Source organism: Chaetodon trifascialis, chromosome 14, assembly GCF_039877785.1.
Source record: "Chaetodon trifascialis isolate fChaTrf1 chromosome 14, fChaTrf1.hap1, whole genome shotgun sequence".
NCBI classification, from domain to species: domain Eukaryota; kingdom Metazoa; phylum Chordata; class Actinopteri; order Chaetodontiformes; family Chaetodontidae; genus Chaetodon; species Chaetodon trifascialis.
In genome coordinates, this window is record NC_092069.1 from 18,327,864 (window position 1) to 18,347,887 (window position 20,024).

Here is a 20,024-nt window from a genome sequence, read left to right on the forward strand (position 1 = left end):
TAGGAGTGTGCATGTGCAGTTATTGACTCATTCAGATTATTATTCACTCTGTCTCTGTTTGACGCAGGCTGCTTGGCACTGCCCAAGCTGAATCTCCAGTTCCTGACACTCCACGATTACCTGCTGAGGAACTTTAACCTCTTCCGCCTTGAGTCCACCTATGAGATCAGACAGGACATAGAAGACGTGGTGTGGCGTATGAAACCATGGTGAGATGTCCTCAATTCTGTGAAGCTACAGGAAACTTGATCCAGAATCTCTCATCGTTTTCTTTCTCCAAAAATTTAAATTTCTCAGATTTAAGGTGTTTGAACATTGATAATGTTGATTTCTTTTAATGTCACATAGCCGTACTGTTTGGAGCTCCAAAGGTCTGAAGAAATTATTGTTGGTAATAATGGAATAAAAAGTCCTTCCTGAGCTAAAGGAAGTAGTAAATGACTCGTGTGCAATTCTAAATGTTATAATAAGATAAAAAACATCATCCTGCAGAACTTACATGTTATGAGTTTGAAACAGGACTCTTGTACACACACTGATAAGCATCTCTGCTTTCTTTGTCTGCCTAAGTAGAACAAATTTCTCCAATTAACTCCGCCACAGCACACTTTCTTTACTTCAATGAATGATGATTCTTATCTTCTGTCTACCTCTCGCATGGAACAATGATAATATTTTATTAAAAGACTGTGACATTTGGTACACCACATTTGGAAACCCATTGCTTAACATAATAAGTGCTCCCATTATGTCAAGCAATGTAGCGACTTGCTTGTTGTTCCTGCGAAAGTAAATAAGTAAGCAGTGGTGCCATGTGCTGCCCTAAATCCAACTGATTTCAGTTTTGACAACAGCCCACAGCGCTTGTCTGACTTCTTGTTGCGTCTGTCCCTTGACACAGGCAATCAGAGTACGGTGGTGTGGTGTTCGGGGGCTGGGCCAGGATGGCCCAGACCATCACCTCTTTCTCTATCGTCGAGGTTGCCAAGCCGAACATTGGCGAGAGCTGGCCTGCCCGCGTGCGAGCTGATGTCACCGTCAACCTCAATGTACAAGATCATATCAAGCACGAATGGGAAGGTAATAGTTTGTGTGTGGCTGTCCATCATTTCAAGTATTAATTCAACAAGAAATGCATCCTCATACATATTTCATCTATTACACAGCACCGCCCTCCCCTTTTGTTTCCTTGCTACACTTTTTCCTCTTTTGTCTCTTATTGTGTCTTCTAACAGTCTTCATAGTAAACAGTTTATAACCTCCATAAAGTCTTCCCTCACTACTCTATTCCATCCCAGTGGGCCTTGACTCATGACCCTTACCTGCATGTCTCTGTGAAGACACGCTGTTTCTGTGTAGCCTCGACACCAAGCCTCTTTGTTTTATCTTCTGATCGTTTTCCTCTCTATCCATCTGTGTGGCCGATAAGGGCACTGTAGATAATGTTAACAGGTGCTTGTCAGCCTTGAAAGACATTGATTCACTGGTAGCATAGAAAGCACAATGGAGCCCACTGCTATCGCTCTCCAGAGAAAGATGTAGGATATATTCAGATGGTGTATGCCAATGGTGTATTGCACTAATTAATATAGAGAATAAATGGGTTCTTTCAGTGGGCCCGTGTTGTAGAAGTAATAGAGTGATTGTCGGATTAAAAAAAAAAAAGTTGGCCTAATGTATCCCAAATTGATGTCTTCACTTTCTTTATACCCACTTTTATGGTTTTACTTTCTTTTTTGTAATTCAGTGGAGGCATGAAGTATTACTTCCTTCCATCCACGAGCCAGTTCCCTATCGTATAATTAGAGCTTCATGTTTTAAAGATTAGGCAAATGCTGACAGGGCGGTTTCTCTTGCATCTCTAAACTCCCCCCACACGACTACTCTGCCTCACTCCCCCATCACCTCTTTCTTTCTCCCTCTGCACTTTTCTCTCTCTAACTCTTGCTGTGCCTCTAAAGCTCTTTCTTTCCCTCTTTCTCTCTCACTAACCTGTCTCTCCGTCCTCACTCCCCGTAGGGCTGCGGAAGCATGACGTTTGCTTTCTGATCACGGTGCGGCCCAACCTGCCCTACGGCACGCGCTTTGACCGGCGCCAGCCCTTCGTGGAGCAGACCGGCCTGGTGTATGTGAGAGGCTGCGAGGTGCAGGGTATGCTGGATGACAAGGGACGTGTCATTGAAGAAGGTACACATGACATGACATCCATCCACACATCAGACCTCCTTTACACAATCACCTCCACCGACAGATTCTCCGTAGAGAGTCAGACTGGTGTTGTCATGGCGACTGTCACACTGAGACCCGACCTGGTCACATTAACATTCCATTAACCTGAGGTCAGCATCAACACCTGAGAGATTTGGGCCCTGCCCCCTGCTTTATTTATTGGATTTAACTGAAGAGCTGCATTGGCTGTATGGAGATGGATGTGCTTCTGTAAGAGAACACCAAATGTGCTTGTCCTACAGGAAAAGGTAATGGGTCATATAGGAAGTGCTCACCTCTATCTCTGAAGCAAGGTTTTGCCGGTGACAATGCGTTGGCATTAGAAAAGAGATTTGAGCACAGCATGAAATTTTTTGTGAAAGTCACTGCATTTTGCTCTTAAAAGCCTTAAAATTTGTTGTCATCATAGAGTCTGTTATGTGTGTGAGTGTCACACAGGAGGAATCCCCTCAGACCACATTCGAATCTCCGGTCTTTCCTGGAAAGTGAAATATGTTTATACGGTAACATGATCCACTCTGTTTACCGTGTCGTGTTCTTCCCCACAGCCCAAAGCGGTCCCTCTGAGGGGCTGAGTCACCTAAGTTACTCTACATCCGTGCAATTCTAAGTGTTTCCCCAGTGGGAACATGTGTCCATTCCATGCACTGAAGCACCCTTTCCCCTATCCTCCCTCATCTGTTTAGATTAAATATGCAGAGGGCAGGGCTTTCTAAATAGACATGCTGCCAGGGAACATGCCCCACCAATGTCGGCTTGGTTAAACTTTCAGATCCCCAACAGGGCTAAGTGGTACTCTGGCTAACTGAGTGGTGGGGTGATGTCACATAAATCACTGGGCACCTGGTGAAGGTGTGGGCAGACACGAGCTGAGGGGTGCATTTTGAGACACTGATAATCTCACATAATGTCTTATAAAACTGGATTGCTCAAATGCAGAATATTTATGTAGAATATGATGTTGTACATGTACTAATTCTATGTGAGCAAATGCAACACACCACATTTAAACCGTGTATTGATTTAATCCTACCTTTTAATGACTGATCATTTCATACAATGGCACACACTCGTTAAAATACTCACACACCTTGGCCCAGCTGTCCACATTGTTATGTTGAGGTGTTGAGGGTGCAACTTCCACTCTTAAGGTATTGCCACTCTCATTTTAGTAAGGGGCATCTGATGATCCCCACATAGCTGAATACATGTGCACACACACCACAGGCCGACAGGGTTGGGTTTCACTCTCCTGCTCTGTGCCATGCAGCTCCATACTAAAATCTATTTAGAAATCTGTGAAAGCTACACCTGCTGCACCACTCATGCACCCTGTGTGAGAACGCCTAAAGCCCAGGGCCTGTCAGTCAAGCATCTACATCTAATTCCTCTTCCTGAAGGGTCAGAGTACTGTAACAAATCAGGCCAGGGTGAGCTCTTTTTAATTTCATTTCATTTTTTAATCCAAGGATATGATGGAGATGATTATTGAAATCATTGTTTTTGAGTTGGCTGATAAAGTGTTTGTGTTTTGAACATTTTATGTTAGATTTCTGTTTTCAGTTTAGTTTAGAGCTGCTGAAATTGCTATGCTAAAATCATCAGCATATGGAGTACATATATTGCACCTCACCATTAAGGCTACCACATCTAATTGTGTTATTGTCTTGCGACATTTAGGTGTACACTCTGTAACAGCGACTTGGAAAATGGCATACAAATTTAGATTTATTGCTTCCATAGTTATCGTATCCTCCCCACCACTCTGGTCTAGGACCCGATCCAAAGCCGAAGCTGCGAGGAGACGCCAGAACGTTCCGCGTTTGGCTTGACCCGAACCAGTATCAACAGGACATGACCAGCAGTATTCAGAGCGCCACTGAAGACCCGTACGAGACTTTCAACATCATCATGAGACGCAAACCCAAGGAGAACAATTTCAAGGTTTGGACTCCACGCTGTAGCTCACAGCTCGGCCCTCTGTGTACATTGTATTTGAGTGCTTCATCTTCAGACCTTGAGCTCTGGTCCTACCAACACCACCCCAGAGTGATGTATCGCACATATTATACTCTCTTGGGTGTTGTAGCTCTAAGGTTGGGGCCAGGGCAGCTCTGAGATTGCCGCCACCTCAAGGCCCTCCCAATGATCCCAGTGAGAGGATATTGGATATTCATGTGTAACCCCACCTCTCTCTCACCTTTAAGAACCCCCCTGTGGCAGCACGCCAGCATTGCACTGTTATGCTTTCTGTAGCAAATCTACATTTCCATGGATATTAAAGTTTTCTGCAGGTCAAAGTAAAGTTATCCATGTGGGTGTTTTGTCAAAAATTCCATCTTTTCATGTTGTTTTGCTCCATCTTTAAAAAAAAAAAAAAAAAAAGTTAATCATACACAAAACCATTATACTTTCTTTATCACTCTTTTATTTGAGAGCTTCTAATTGCGGCTTTGTCAGATCTGCTATTTCCAGGTCCGCCCACCCATTTCTGTCTTTCACAGCCAAAGCAATGACAGATGATTCTGTTTTTCTTTATTTTTTTTAAATAAATTTAAACACAGGAACTAATGGGTATGCAAGAAACATTCTTCTCTATCTTTGATGTGTGGCAGAGATAAAAGTAAACATGTTTCCCTTCCCAATGTTTGATGCTTAGGGTATTAGACAGGTTGCAGCTCATTAAAATCTAATTGACAGACATACAAATTACCTGCTGTCCCATCAGCCCACCACAAAGCTATTATTATCCAGCTTAACCATCTCTTGTGGGATGGCTGTCTGTTGTCTGATGTGCCTCAGTTATATTTTCCCCCTTCAAATCCTTATTTTGCAATATTTGCCTGTCTCTCTGTTTTAGGCAGTGCTAGAGACCATCAGAAACCTGATGAACACCGAGTGTGTCGTCCCAGACTGGCTCCACGACATCATCCTGGGCTATGGTGACCCAGGCAGTGCCCATTACTCCAAAATGCCTAATCAGATCTCCACGCTGGACTTCAATGACACCTTTCTGTCGCTGGACCATTTGCGTTCATGTTTCCCTGGTTACACCATCAAAGTGACGGAGGAGAACCCCGAACTGCAAGTCTTCCCTTTCAGGTAAAAGGCAACGATCCAATAATCAAATGATAAAGGCACAGTCTGAAGCTTATTCATCAAAACACATTTAAAGACATTCCCATTTTATTTTCTTGCTGTTGGAGAATTTGCATACTAGATACACTTGATGTCACGTTGTATTATATTATGGCCATAATAATCCCTGTCATCCCTTTTTCCTCTTTCTTGCTTTATTAGAATCACGTTTCCCATCTCAAACAAAACGGACAAAGGGAGGAAGAGAAAGGCTGACGATGATGATGATGAAGAAGAGGAGGACAAAGAGGGAGACATGACCTTGGTCGTTGAGCCCTATGTCACCCCCAACCGTGGACCGTATCCCTACAACCAGCCCAAACGGTGAGAGGTCAAGGGCGTTATTCAGGCTTTGATGAGATTCAGGGTCGGAAAGTTGTTCAGTGTTTGGATAAACTTTGACTTCTCTCTGAAGTCAGTCAGCTGACCTCTTTAAAAGTACTTACACCTTAACTAGCATACAAAAAGTTCGTATTATATTGGAGCATACTTTAAGTCCTTAACCTCAAACCAAAACATCTTTACAGTATACAACAGCACAGAGGCCCCAGTCAGATGCTAGTCTCCATGGTATCTCCTCCAACTTGTTCGCCATGTAATATTGTCGTGCTATTTTGGTCGTTGTTACGCCTACACTTGTAAATTTTTATGCAATTAAAGGTGAACAGAAAAGGCTTTAATATTCCTGAACTAATTATAATGCCGCAAAATAATTGCCCTTCATGAAAATTTAAGATCGGTCTGGTGGTGTTTTAGCATTTGCGGTTTGCACTTTGATATTTAAATCTTGATAGAAACAACACGTCCACGGGGAAGACCTGGCTTAAAAATCCTTTTAGATGGTCTCAAAAAACACCAGAACAAAATTTAAGAAATAATAATGAAAGCGTTTGATTAAAAATGTGTTTATGCTGTCAAGGCTGTTCAGTATCTCCAACTAATTACTTGATTTATTAATATCGGTAATGTTCACTTCTCACAGGAATACAATTCAGTTCACACCGACTCAGATTGAAGCCATTCGAGCCGGGATGCAGCCAGGACTCACCATGGTAAGGACTGGTTCTTTCATGTTTTTATTATGTATATATATACTGAAGGCAGGCTGCCCAAACATAGAAAACTAACTTTATTCTATTAACAGAAAAAGTTCCAAACATTTTGGACGTAATTAAAAGGACAAGCTTCGTTTTAAAGTCATCAGCCGTATCCTTGGGTGTGCTGCTGCCCGGGCAAAGCCTCAAGTCAGTCCAGTGAGTGCTGATCCTGCAGCTGCATACTGTTTCAGCTCACTGTTCCAAAGCCAAAGATATTCAACCATTAATCTCAGTGATGTACACCTGGGGAATTCCTTCACCAGTAAATATGCTGCTGTTTGGTGTCCCTATCTCCATCACTCATATAGAGGGATGACAAATTTCCCTGAACCCTCGCTGTAATTTTGGCATTGCAAATGAAATTGTCAACCACACATAAAGTGACATAGGATTGCAGCTATGGATGCACCCTGTCCATACACACATCCAAAACTATGTCATTCCAGCGTACTGTTGTTTGCGCACTGTTATGACAAAATTGCCGTTCAGATGTGGCGATTGGAAGTTGGCGGTGGGGTCTGAGTTATTTATTGTGCAGCTAGCCGAGGTAAATATGGCAAGTTGGCTGTCAGCAGAGTCATAAAACAACTCTGCATGCATGCCTTTCTCTACTCCTCTCCACACCCCCTCTAACCTTCCTTCTTGGCATATGTCACAGTCGTTTGGAGCCATAACACACACGCACTACCTCGCATTCTGCTCGGCTTTCATGTAGGGAAACCAAGGGTCTGATTATGTACTGATTTATGCAGGAATATCTAATTGTGCTTACTGTTTTAGCCAAAACCACTCACCTGAGATGCCCATACTAAGACCAACCTGTTTCATGAATATTTATTTAGTAAATTAGATGTGCTTTTCCCCCCAGTTCAGTAAATATAAGGCTAATTAGCATTGTAACTTCTACACGGAGATGAAGTGCTATTAGCATTCAGATGAGTACAAGAGGGAGGCTTGAGAGATGCAGTGCTTATGCCTCCTATAAATTTTCCACATTTTCAGTAGCTCTTTGTGTCTGCGCCCATCTGTGCAGTCACTGGGTTTCGGCCTGCCAGGCAGCGCCACAGCCTTGTTGCATTGGATATATCTGAGCACTGCTAACGATGGGGCACCAGCCTAGCCTGTTCTGACATGCCCATGGCCTAGCTGTCACAACCACTAGGGTGTCTCCAAGGCAAGCGCCTTTGTACTGTGACCTAACTTCTGATTGTGCTTATCTTCTCCTCTGCTTCTTTCTGTTAACATTTCCCATTTCCTTCTTCACTTCCTGCTCTTTCTCTAGGTCGTTGGACCACCAGGCACCGGAAAGACAGATGTTGCCGTTCAGATCATCTCAAACCTCTATCACAACTTCCCTGAGCAGAGGACCCTCATAGTCACACACTCGAATCAGGTGAACACACGACACAATCTACACACAAACCAAATCAGCACATCTCTGATCTCAGAAAAGTTTCTCCAACACCCTGCTCAAACACAGTGAAGCTGTCTGGAGAATTTCGAGCTTGTACTTGTACTCGGAGCAGCCTATTAATCAGGCATTAGTCATATTCAAACCATGGAGGAAAAATTAACATCGAGGCTCCCTTGTGCCCCAGTGTTCCCTCAGAATTTAATCATAAAGTAATCTACTGTTATTCTGCACCAGTGGACGCCTGCCAAAAGGAACCTTGGCCACAAAAAACATAGCTGGGTGTAATGATGAAAAATCTTAGTCGAATAATAGTTTCCCCTTGCATTTATATTTCTTGTACAAGAATAGACACTTGCTCTATAGCATATAGTGCTAAACACCTCAGATATTACACACCAACAGACACTGATCATGTTTACGTTGACACCACCAGGCTCTGAACCAGCTGTTTGAAAAGATCATGGCCCTAGACATCGACGAGCGCCACCTCCTGCGTCTGGGCCACGGAGAAGAGGAGCTGGAGACTGAGAAAGACTTCAGCAGGTGAGGACAGCGGGGAACAGGTGGAGAGGGAACACACACACACACGCTGATAGACAAACAGGAAGGCCCATGTGAAAATTGAGACAACTTGAATTCACACATGCATGTGTGGAAGTGCATTCGACGCATGGTTAAAGAGTTATAGTGCATATATGCTGCAATTTGATCAAAGAAGACAACTCACATGCACACGTACACACAAATACGTACGTACGAAGAAGCAGCCCAGCTGTCCACATGCATCGTTAGTATGAGTCAACACAGTGAGGGGGCCACTCGATACTCCCAAATGCCAGGCCACGGACTTGGTTTATCTTCATTAGGCATCGCTGGCCTCTCAGGCCTCTGGGCCAGTGAAAGGGATCTCTCCCTGCAGCCCTGCACTCAGAGGCAGTTCCTGTCTGTTTAACCCTCTCATCACTGCTCTGCATCACAAGAACTGACCTCATACTCATTTGTAGTAGCCACCAGAAACTAGTTGTTGAGAGGGATGGGTAGGTTTACAGCAGGCATGAGAAGATGACTTGATTTTAGAAAGGTTTTTCCAGGGCTGATTAAACGTCACACATAATTCTACATTTCCTGAACAATGTAGGAATAAAAGTCTCTGTGGATTTTGGGATGAAAACAATTTTAAGAGCAATATTTTAGCATTGTTATGCATCTTCAGTTATGTTGCAGTTGTGGCTGACCCATAAAAAGAAAACGTAATCTACAGTAGTTTCAGTAATGTAGTCCAAGCACATTAGGCCTTTTAATAATTCATTAATTTACAACAATATGTCTGAATAATTGAATGAATACATATATGAATAAATAAATAATCGCATGAACAAACACGCTTCATTTCAGGTTTTTCATACCGTTTAGTTCAGGCCAGGAAGGAACCCTCTTAAATCTGTAGTGGGTGACATCACCTAACTGTGATTTAATAAAACTAGCAAAGTTTTAACACGAGTTGTTTTAGAACTTTCTTTGTCCACACACTAATGGACACATAAAACACAGTGCTGCTCGTCTTCATACTGTACAGCTCTGGTGGCAGGCCGCAGAACAAATGGCCTCAGACAGGAACCACTAGAGTCTTGTTAAGGAAGCCCCAGCAGTTCCCAGCTCTCTCACCCATGTCTTTGTGTAAACGCCAGGGTGTGTGTGTGTCTTTGTGAGATGCCTTGAAGGATTGTGACTCAGTTTTTGCCACTGAGATATAGTGGGAAGGGAAAAGAGAGGAGCGCACTTTCAGCACTCATGACAGACTTAAGAAAGAGAGATAACCTCAAGATACCCGAAACATTTACAGTTCTACATGACTGCTGCTATATTTAATACCGTTATTAGATGAATCAGCCACAATCTTCCTTTTTTTTGATGGGGGGTAGGCTAGCAAAGCTTTCTGGCCTGAATATAAATAGCTCAGTGTTATTGAATATCAAGTTTTCATGCTGTTACTATTTATAGTTTCCTTATAGCCTACGTTGTTAATTACCACCTTATTCATCTGTGACACTGAGCAAATTGCACCCTATGGTTCTTAGCAATCCTTCCAGAGGAGGAAGGGTGGGGTGATGCATGTCGCTCATTTGCAGTACTCTGTGTATGACTACTGTGCAGTGTGTACGAATAGCAGCGTATGGGAGCTGGGGTCTGCACATGGAAGCAGTCTGTTACATTCTTAAATTATGCAGCAACACAGACATAAAAGAAAGAGCTTTAGCTTGCAGCATTTAATATGTTCCCGCCTGCCTCCTAACAACATGCAGACTCCACACTCCTTCCACCCCACTGACACCAGCAAGAGAGGAGAGCCAGCAAGTTTTAATTAACACTGTATACGAGATGACAAAGTAGAAGGCAGTGCTCCTTCGAACGCCTAACAAAGGGGCTGCAGCACCATCAATTAACAATGCCTCCCTGTATTTCATGATGAATTTTGTGCTGTTTTAATGAGATTGTCAGAGTGCACGTTGATTGCGGTATAGGAGAGGTCTTCTAAAGTTGTCTGTGTGTGCGTTAGGTTCTGGCTAAAAAATATTCTCAGTTGAGAAAATGTCACTTTTGCTCATGGGGGAAATTAAATGCAGCATCCTCATTCAGGTTCATGCACAGTGGTTGCAGTGTGTGCAAGCTTTACATATATTTGATTTTATCTAAAAAAATTTTTTTACAATCTTCCTGATAAATGCTGATTTTCACACCTGTGTGTCTATTCTGGGTTTTCTTTCTCAGCAGCCTCACAGGTCTGTCAGCCTGGGAGGCAAGGTCACTCCCCATTTTTATTTAATTTTATTCAGGCCAAACAGGCAGAGCACTGTGATTGTCTTTGAGTCATCTGCTGACTGAGGATCTTTGTAGAGGCTCTAAAAATAGAGTTCACCTCCAGTGTTACCCTGTGACCCCTCCCACTTCCTGTCTTCCTGTACATGCTGCTTGTCTCATTGCCACCTGATAATTGCTTTTAAGCAGCATTGTTTAGCTGCACAATAGGATGCATGATAGAACTTAAACAAACCTCATGTACGGTCAAGGACAGCCATGGCCCTCTTTAAACCTCTGTCCTCCACTGGATCATGTTTACAGTATAGTTTACTCTGTTAAATGCTGCACTGTACTGACGAGCAGGCTTCTCGTCACCTGCTTGCTGTCAGCGAAGGGCGCAGCTCAGTGATCATTAGATCGTGATTAACTGTGTTTGCTTATCTGTTCATGGACATTTAGCAATCTGATGCTACAGCGGAAATCAAATCACAGGTTGAATCCGCACTAGCCGTGTTTCCATCAACGGATTGTTATGTGCACTTTGCAGTATCGCGTTAGAAAAGGTTGATGTGAATGGAAAGACTTGGAAAAATGTTTTTTTTTTGGTTTTGTTAGTTTTTGCTTTTGCTAATGGGAGATAGAGTTCTGACCTAGCGAACATTTATCTGACTCGTGGAGATGTGTCTGCAGATCAAAATGTCTCCGTCACTCCACAGAGATCTGATTTAATCTTCCTCACGTTTATATGTGAGACAGAGAGAAATGTCATTTTTTCCATTATGTTTTCTGACTTTTTTCCCACCATTTGTGGTTGGACTGGTGCTCTTCTTCTGGAATGGTGGAATGGTTTTACGACTGGATAATTGGTGCCACCTAATGCTTATCTCAATGCAATCAAGAACTCCCAATAATTGTATTACAGTAGTGGATGGAAATAAGCATTCATTCACGATTTCTTCTGCCAGTTTCTCAAAATGTGATTACAGTTTTGGATGGAAACCCAGTTACAGGCAGCAGTTTGTTGAAGGTCTCTGTCAGGGTTGCCATAGCAGCATGTAGGCCGATGAACCTGGGTCACAACACCAGTTGTTTCCTTTTAACTCCCTATAAAAGACGGTAAACTGTTTAGATTGTCAAGTAACTGTGCTGTGCTGTCTGTCTGTCTCCAGATATGGCAGGGTAAACTATGTCCTGGCCAGAAGACTGGAGCTCCTCAGAGAGGTGGGGAGGTTACAAGAGAGCTTGGATGTCCCGGGAGATGTCTCTTACACCTGTGAGACTGCTGGACACTTCTACCTCTACCAGGTAAGATCAGTTGGTGCCTATCAGGGGTGTCCGGTATGATGCTATGTACCGTGCAATGGAAGAAATGCTTCAACCTGTACAGCATTGTAGCAATCCAGCTGCCTCACAAGGTCATGTGATTTGGGCCGCAGGACTGCGTACCATGTTCTCATGTAATGTGAGAGCGACAGTTGATGGTGATAATGTTCCTCTATTACTTCTCTGTTGTTCTCATTTGGAAACTTAAAGCCTCCATTTTGAAAGGATTAGGTTAGGTCTACTGTTTTTAGTCTTTTGTGTTGTTATCTCAGGTGCTGTTTTTGTTTGTATGGAAGCTCCAAATAAAAGAAGAAAACAGTGAGATGTGATGAAGTATGGCACGTTATTACGTTATCAGGATATGTACTGTGACTGTTAGATAAAGTTACATATATGTGATGGATTTTGGCCATATTGTCCACACCTCAGCCAGCGTTGCACAGGCTGTGCTTTGGGTTTTGCACGTAATATTGATTCATATTGTGCATAATATTTCGTCAAGATAAAGTGAGTCTAATGTCCAGTGCAGTTCCTACGTGCATGCAGGTTTAGCAAAACAAACCTCTCAAAAGTCCAGGCAGTCAGTTGCTTCCTTCAGTCTGACTACACATCCTTGAAATGTGCTTTTAGATACTAATGTTGACTTGGACAGGGAGAGAGATGGAAAGGGAGAGAGAATGAGTTGAGGGTATCCAGGAGAAATTTTGCTGAATTAATTAGAATAGATTTCTGTACTGTTTGTTCTGTGGCTCAGACAGATTCATGCCAATCAAATCCAGGCAGTATTAAAGTTTCCTTTCCCCAGACTCACTGCTCTTTTTGCCTAGGCTGCAAATACCTAGAATCACTCTCAACCCTGTTTATTCCTGTCACCTAATTATCGCTGTCCTCTTGGGCTGCAGGAGAAATGCCACTGCAGACAATTACTTACTTGCACTCTCATGCTTTGCTAGGAGGCTTCTAAAATAGACATTTGTAACATAACGAAGTGCAGGATGGAGCTGTCTGTCTTCAGCGTTAAAGGGATGCTCAAGTTTATATCCCACCTTTTCCTCTTCTGTCACTCAAGTATCACATCACATCAGTAATACGACATAGAAAAACAGTGTAAAGATGCCAGTTACGTAGTTTTTAGTTTTGGTCATAACTGTGTCCTACAGCAGATAGTTGTCTGGTGAGTCAAAGCCATAATTAATACTTCATACTATGGCCGTTACCGGAGCTCTAGGGTTACAGTTCATGTCTGATGATGTTCATGCTGCCATTTTTTAACTTAATTTTAGCTGAGTTCTTGAGTTATTTTAGCTCTGAAGAATTACCAGCAGTGTAGTGCTGTGACATTTGAAGTTGTAAATGTCAAGAAGTTCTCAGTGTGGCGAATCTCTGACCGTGAGCAGACTCCTCTGTCATCGATCAGTAATAACAGTGCACATGTGGAGAAGGTTTTGATGGGGGCCTTAATAGTCCATACAGGCAGATACTTAACACACAATTAAGCTGAGTCCTCTAGCAGATTCATTAATGCTATCCTTCAAGTTGTTTATCACAGGGGTGCAGTATTTTTAGAACTAGGCTACCCTGCTGTTTGGTTGAAGCTGGTTTATTAGGTGCTCAGCAGGGGTACCTTTAAACAAGTGAGGCTATCTGTTCTGTTTGTTTTTTTTGTTTTGTTTTTTTTGGGCTATGGTTGAATTATTTTAGATAAAATACAGCATGCACCATTTAGGCTGGGCAGAGCCATGCAGAACACCTGCTGCGCACTCGTGCAGCATAAACACATAAAAACCAAATTCATAGAAGCTACAAGGATGTGTGAGATTCTCCAGTATGCACTAAACGCATACTATATCGCTCAGCAGCTTAACTTTCAGAGGACTGACTGTCCGCTCTCTCCACCCACTACAGGTGATATCTCGCTGGGAAGAGTACATGAGTAAAGTCAGGCCTAAACAGGGCAAGACAGTGGAGGTGCAGGCTGTGGCTGCGCACTTTCCCTTCCACAAGTACTTCTCCAACGCCCCCCAGCCTGTGTTCAAGGGCCGGTCATATGAAGAGGACATGGACATCGCAGAGGGCTGCTACCGCCACATCAAGAAAATATTCACCCAGCTGGAGGTAAGAACGATGCGCACACACACACACACACACACACACACACACACACACACACACACACACACACACACACACACACACACACACACACACACACACACACACACAGTGTACTAGTTCCCTCACTGCTGAGCAGCACCCAGTGGGATGTAAGGAGGTTACTTGAGTGCAGTAAGGCAAGGCAATTTTATTTATAGACCACATGTCATCACATTTAAATTCAATGTACTTAACATTAAAATTCATACAGAAACCAAGCACATCCCTTCTTTTACTACACACACACACACACACACACACACACACACACACACACACACACACACACACACACACACACACACACACACACACACACACACACACACAGGCTATGTTGGCTGTATGGTGTTGCACAATCTCCCATGCACAACTAACTGTGCCTTCCTGGCCACCATAGTGACACGTTGTTGTGGATTAACAGTCAGTGGTCTCTTCTGCCACTATCTCTCTCGTAAGTTGCTTCACAGAACGTGTGCTGTTTATTTGAAGATATAATGGCTGACTTTTTCTTTTTTTTTTTTTTGAAAAGATAAGCAGTACAACAAAGTGATGAAGGCTATTACTACTTATCTTTTTCACTCTCTCTGTCACTCTGTTTCACGCTCTTTTGCTCTCCCAAACACACACACACACAGCTCATCGAGCATTTCTGTAGGGATAACAATAACATATCAGATTTATGGGAATACCAAGAAGGTCTCAGAAAAGCAATAAAGAAGTTATTGGCCGGAGGTAATATCCCAACATGTGTGGTGACCTTGATTTATCTGGCTGGCCTCTGTATCACTGCATCACAGCACCTCTCCCTCCTCCCTCAGCCTCACCCTTGCTGCAGTGAAATCTGTACACCCATTAAGAGGTATTGCTGTCTGTGGTGTGCAGGGTAGACAAAGCAACAATCTGCTGAATTTGCTTATCTGTCTGCCTTTTCAAATGTAAAAGCAGTTTGGAATAAGCTGTCAGAGGTATATCCGGAGAATTTATTGCTCGACAGACAGATGCACAGTGTGCCTCCTGGGTTCCTCCTGTACAGACGTCTCCCGTTTCCTCCTCTGCAGTCCCACCACATCCTTACCGCTGTTTACTCCTTTTTGTTTTTTCCTCTCTTCCATCACTTCTCAGTGTCCATGAATCCTTACCGTCTTGATTTCACCCTTCAACCACACTGGAGCCACGGGGGTTAAAAATAGATCTCATCAATATTGCACGTTTTGATCGGTTTAATATTAATGCTAAAATAGTAACACATCAAATATTTATACCCCAGCGCTGTCCGAGTCTACTTCTCCCCTCTCCCTTCCCTCTCTCCCTCCCCTTCATATACACTGCTAGTGTGGCAACCTGAAAATAGCATGCCTGATTACCCATATACCCCCCTCGAAGCGTGCTTTTCATAGTGCCATGATATCGGCACTCTGAAGTGAACTGATTAATATTTTGTGTTAAGACTGGCCACTACATTTTCCATTCCAGTATAAACCATCTGAGAAAATCTGTGCTCTTCAAGCTGCAGTTATTGAACAGCAAACTACACTCAGTATACTCCCTGCAGAGCAGCCCTGCGGTTGGCTGTCCTGTGTGTCACTGCATCATGGGAAAAAGGGACAATAATGTGTTTAATTAAAAGGCAGGTAGGATGTCTCGTATGCTGGAGTGTTGAGACATCTCCAGGGAATCAAAAGTGGAGACGGTTGGAGCTATCACAGGGTTAAGGTTTTCAGACATCACATTTGGAAATGTGGGTAGACACAAAGATGTATTGGTTGTGTCTCTGATTATTGAACTCTGACTCTTTCCTTTTGGAGGTGTGATTATTTCACCGTAGATAAGCATCTTATCCATCATCTTTGACAGCAGTCATCCATCATTTTGCCAGTGTGCCATTTAAGTTTCCCCTCATAACCCAAGGATAAAACATGAAAGCAAAAACTTAACTTCAGTCACAAATACATGAAAGTTTTTTCCAGGGGTCATCTTTAATTGCCTATGGGCGGTTGCTGTTTCCTGATTTCTTTTTGCTATTTGTGTTCCTAGTCATATTTATTGATAAAACAGTTGTGCTGACCCTCACCTTCTCTCTTGTCCACCCTGGAAGGAGTTTCGGGCGTTTGAGCTGCTGAGGAGTGGACTGGACCGCTCCAAATATCTGTTAGTGAAAGAAGCCAAAATCATCGCCATGACCTGTACGCACGCTGCACTCAAACGCCATGACCTGGTGGAGCTGGGATTTAAGGTAGATTCCTCTCAGTTGACATAAAGATAGCAGCCACGGTTAAGCTTGTATACAAGCACCTGGTTTAAATTGCTTATTCTCTTTATCAGTATGACAACATCCTGATGGAAGAAGCTGCTCAGATTCTGGAGATCGAGACCTTCATCCCCCTCCTGTTACAGGTAACCCCGTCCTGACTAAGTATTAAAACTTTAACTTGTGCAAGCTTTTTGACTAAAACTGGTCATTTTTGCTGTTAATCTTGATTACTGAAAAGCTACAGCCATGCCTTGCCTGAAAACTCACTGACAGGCCTAAGTTTTGACTTCAAGACTTGTTTAATCCTTAACTCAGGGCTCTGACTTTCTATCTGTTAAGGTCTGACTGATGGGCTCCAAACACAGTAATGGTGCTTGTCTTTGGTAGTTGTGCCTAATTGTCCGAGATAGTGCTAATGTCTGTTTACAGATGAGCTCATTAAGCACATCAGCCCATCTACAAACCTCGGCAGAGCTCCTCTCTTATCTCTCTTTCCTAGTGAGCCACAGGCAGAGCGCTCTGCCAGGTATACGTCACAGTGAAAATGTTTATTCCTCCTCCTCCTGCTGCCCTTCCCATTCATTATCCAGCCATTCAACCCTTATCAGTAATTCCAGTGATTAAATCAGATCTTGATTTGCAATGGTTGGTATATCAGATTTGTCTGGGGTCAAGACCCAAATAAACCACATCTAATTACCAAAATCTGGCAGTGTGACGCACACATGAGTAAAACCTGTACTGGCCCTTCATGCTCCACTAACCTCCAGGACTTAAATTTTATTCTCTGCTGAAGATCTGATTTCATGTACACTATGTAATATTGTCAAGTCATTAGATGAGACAAAATTAAATAAAGTTAGCCAACATGGAGAAGTCGTCGTGCACAGGGATTACACATGTGGACAGAGGTTAGACCTAACCCTCAACAGTGTTGGACTTCTACTGTTTAAAATGGAAAAGACAATATTTTACTGAGTCTAGTATGGACCCCTGTATTTCATTTCTCCATAACATGCATTCTTACCAATCATTTTTCATGTCCTCGTCTCTCCGTAGAACCCAGAGGATGGCTACAGCAGGCTGAAGCGCTGGATCATGATTGGAGACCACCACCAGCTGCCTCCCGTTATCAAGAACATGGCTTTCCAGAAATACTCCAACATGGAGCAGTCTCTGTTCACCCGCTTTGTGCGCCTGGGAGTGCCCACCATAGACCTGGACGCACAGGGCCGTGCACGTGCAAGGTGGGTCAGCGTGGCAGAGCATAAAGCTACAGTCAGTTTTTTTTCACAAAGGATACAGTGTCCTAGTGATTGGCACTGTCTCCTCACATAAAAGGGCATAAGAACAGTGTGACTTCATGTGTTTCTGTCTTACTGTCCCGCAGCTTGTGTAACCTGTACAACTGGCGCTACAAACACCTTGGAAACCTGCCTCATGTCCAGCAACTGCCTGAGTTCCAGGTGCCCAACCCTGGCCTGACCTTTGACTTCCAGCTAGTTAACGTGGAGGACTTCAACGGGGTGGGAGAATCTGAGCCCAACCCGTACTTCTACCAGGTCAGTAGCAGTACACACCACAGTACACAAATACACACAGCGCAACTGTTATTTGTACAGTACATGCAAAACTGTGTTTGCCTACCAGGTGTGTTCGACATTCAAACTCCTCATTCAACTTGACAAATCCACTACAAAAAAAAAAAACTGACTAAAGACTAAATGACATGAAAATCACCTAAAACATTTCCAGATAATAAAAACTGGAAATGTGTTGTGAAAACTAAAACAAACCTGGAAATGAATACTAACAGAAGACATGCTTTCAACCGTAAGTACCCTGCTGCCGACAGCATGAACCCACACGGACCCATACCCATTACTTCCATTTGGAGAACAGTGAACACCCAGGATATTTACTTTATTCAGCGAATCTGCAGCACAGGTACATGCACAATGTTAGAACACTGTGTGGCAGTTTCCAAGCACAATTTATACACTCATTTACACAGATACACACTAATGCCCACTTAGTTCCACCAGAACAGATAACAGTTTTCCTCCCCAGCCTCCATTTCCTCTGAAATTGTTGTTGTACAGCACTTCATTCATTTTTAAATTTTAATGGTTTAGCTACCAGTCCATATGATATATTCATAACTCTGCTTAGTCTGCAGCTAACACTGGCTGCCCAGCACAGACCAGTGGGTTTGTCCTTCACACCAGGAGCCAGATTGTGTTTCATCATGACATTGCTGAGACACTCAAGACTGTGTGTGGGTGGGGGTTGGTTGATAGGGGTTTGCGGGGAGGGAGTGTTTACTTTGGCACCACACCAGCACAGGAGTCCAAATGTTACTGTCAAATAAAACAACAAGACCGTCTAGTATAAAAGTAACATTTTAAGTACTAAAACATTTTGGAAATATAACATGAAACCAGTTTATTTAACTGGATTATTTTGTGTTTCTGTCTTCTTTTAGCTAATCTTTTCATTATTACTAGTATAGTTGAGATACATTTTACAATTAACACAATTACGAGGACACAACAGAGCTTCATCAAGAAGTCAGCAGCTCTTGATTTCAGCTAAAAGCCGGTTTCTGTGACGATTACACGGCACTGATTGATTCAGAAGCTGCATGGCCAATGAACATACCTCAGCGCTTCATGAATGTTACTGCAGCATTCGACACTGGGCATGCTCATGTCCCTGAAGCTTCTTATTTTCTTAAATCCAGACCATGTGTGCTTCACGAGGCACCAGGTCACATGAACCTCAACTCCATTTGCCTGTTGCCATTTTCAGGCTCCTCAAGGGAATTGCCAGTATCATTCACCATGTCTGACACACACACACACACACACACACACACACACACACACACACACACACACACACACACACACACACACACACACACACACACTCACTTTCCCAGGAACCAGAACGGATAAATTGGACACTAGAGAAGCAATTGTATCCAGTGCACGCTGAATGACTGTCACAGCTGAACAAACACAACTCTGCTTCACACTTCCACAAACACATGTGCATGCACTCAAACACTCCACAGTCCAAAGGTCTGTTTCTGCCGCTCTGCCTCATTTGTTAAAACACTTTCCATATTGAGTCTCAGACCTTTGATAGAACTTCCCAAGTTGCCAAGTGGCTCATAAAGAGTGAGATGCTTAACTAAATCCACATCTTCTGTTGTCAGAAAATGGCTTTTCTCAGCCACCAGGCTTGTTAGTCTCGACTTTTCTGCTTCACAAGCTACATTTTAAATTACATAAGAGCAAAAAGCATTGTGGGCTCCACTCACAGGTAGTCTGGATTTATACCTCTCATGTGCTTGTATCTACACCACAATGTCCGAGCCTCTCTAACCTTCTGTCTCGTCTCTGTTTCCATCCTGGTTTCGTCCTTCCATCCTCTCAGTCCTCATGTAGCTTCGGGCCATTGGCTCAAACTCCAATGGGCCTTTACATCGTCAGGGCATTAGATCACATTTATGTTAAATATGCATATGAGGTAGGCTGGAAATGCCAGCCACATGACTACTTTTTACTCCGTGTATGTGTGCGTGTGCATGTGTGCAGGCATGTGTGTA

The 20,024-nt window shown here is 43.2% G+C and overlaps 1 protein-coding gene across 1 annotated transcript in view; it reads left to right on the forward strand.

Annotated features, from left to right (window-relative positions):
* The window catches only part of aqr (aquarius intron-binding spliceosomal factor), a 46,489-nt gene that overhangs the window by 13,711 nt on the left and 12,754 nt on the right, over window positions 1-20,024 (forward strand). Inside the window, exons 17-31 of the mRNA XM_070979259.1 lie at window positions 68-209; window positions 902-1,080; window positions 2,020-2,187; window positions 4,004-4,173; window positions 5,090-5,331; window positions 5,530-5,691; window positions 6,350-6,419; window positions 7,747-7,857; window positions 8,312-8,421; window positions 11,847-11,982; window positions 13,906-14,115; window positions 16,253-16,390; window positions 16,480-16,551; window positions 17,468-17,655; window positions 17,799-17,970. Of these exons, the coding sequence (XP_070835360.1) occupies window positions 68-209; window positions 902-1,080; window positions 2,020-2,187; window positions 4,004-4,173; window positions 5,090-5,331; window positions 5,530-5,691; window positions 6,350-6,419; window positions 7,747-7,857; window positions 8,312-8,421; window positions 11,847-11,982; window positions 13,906-14,115; window positions 16,253-16,390; window positions 16,480-16,551; window positions 17,468-17,655; window positions 17,799-17,970 (2,270 nt within the window). The remainder of the gene's footprint in view (window positions 1-67; window positions 210-901; window positions 1,081-2,019; window positions 2,188-4,003; window positions 4,174-5,089; window positions 5,332-5,529; window positions 5,692-6,349; window positions 6,420-7,746; window positions 7,858-8,311; window positions 8,422-11,846; window positions 11,983-13,905; window positions 14,116-16,252; window positions 16,391-16,479; window positions 16,552-17,467; window positions 17,656-17,798; window positions 17,971-20,024) is intronic.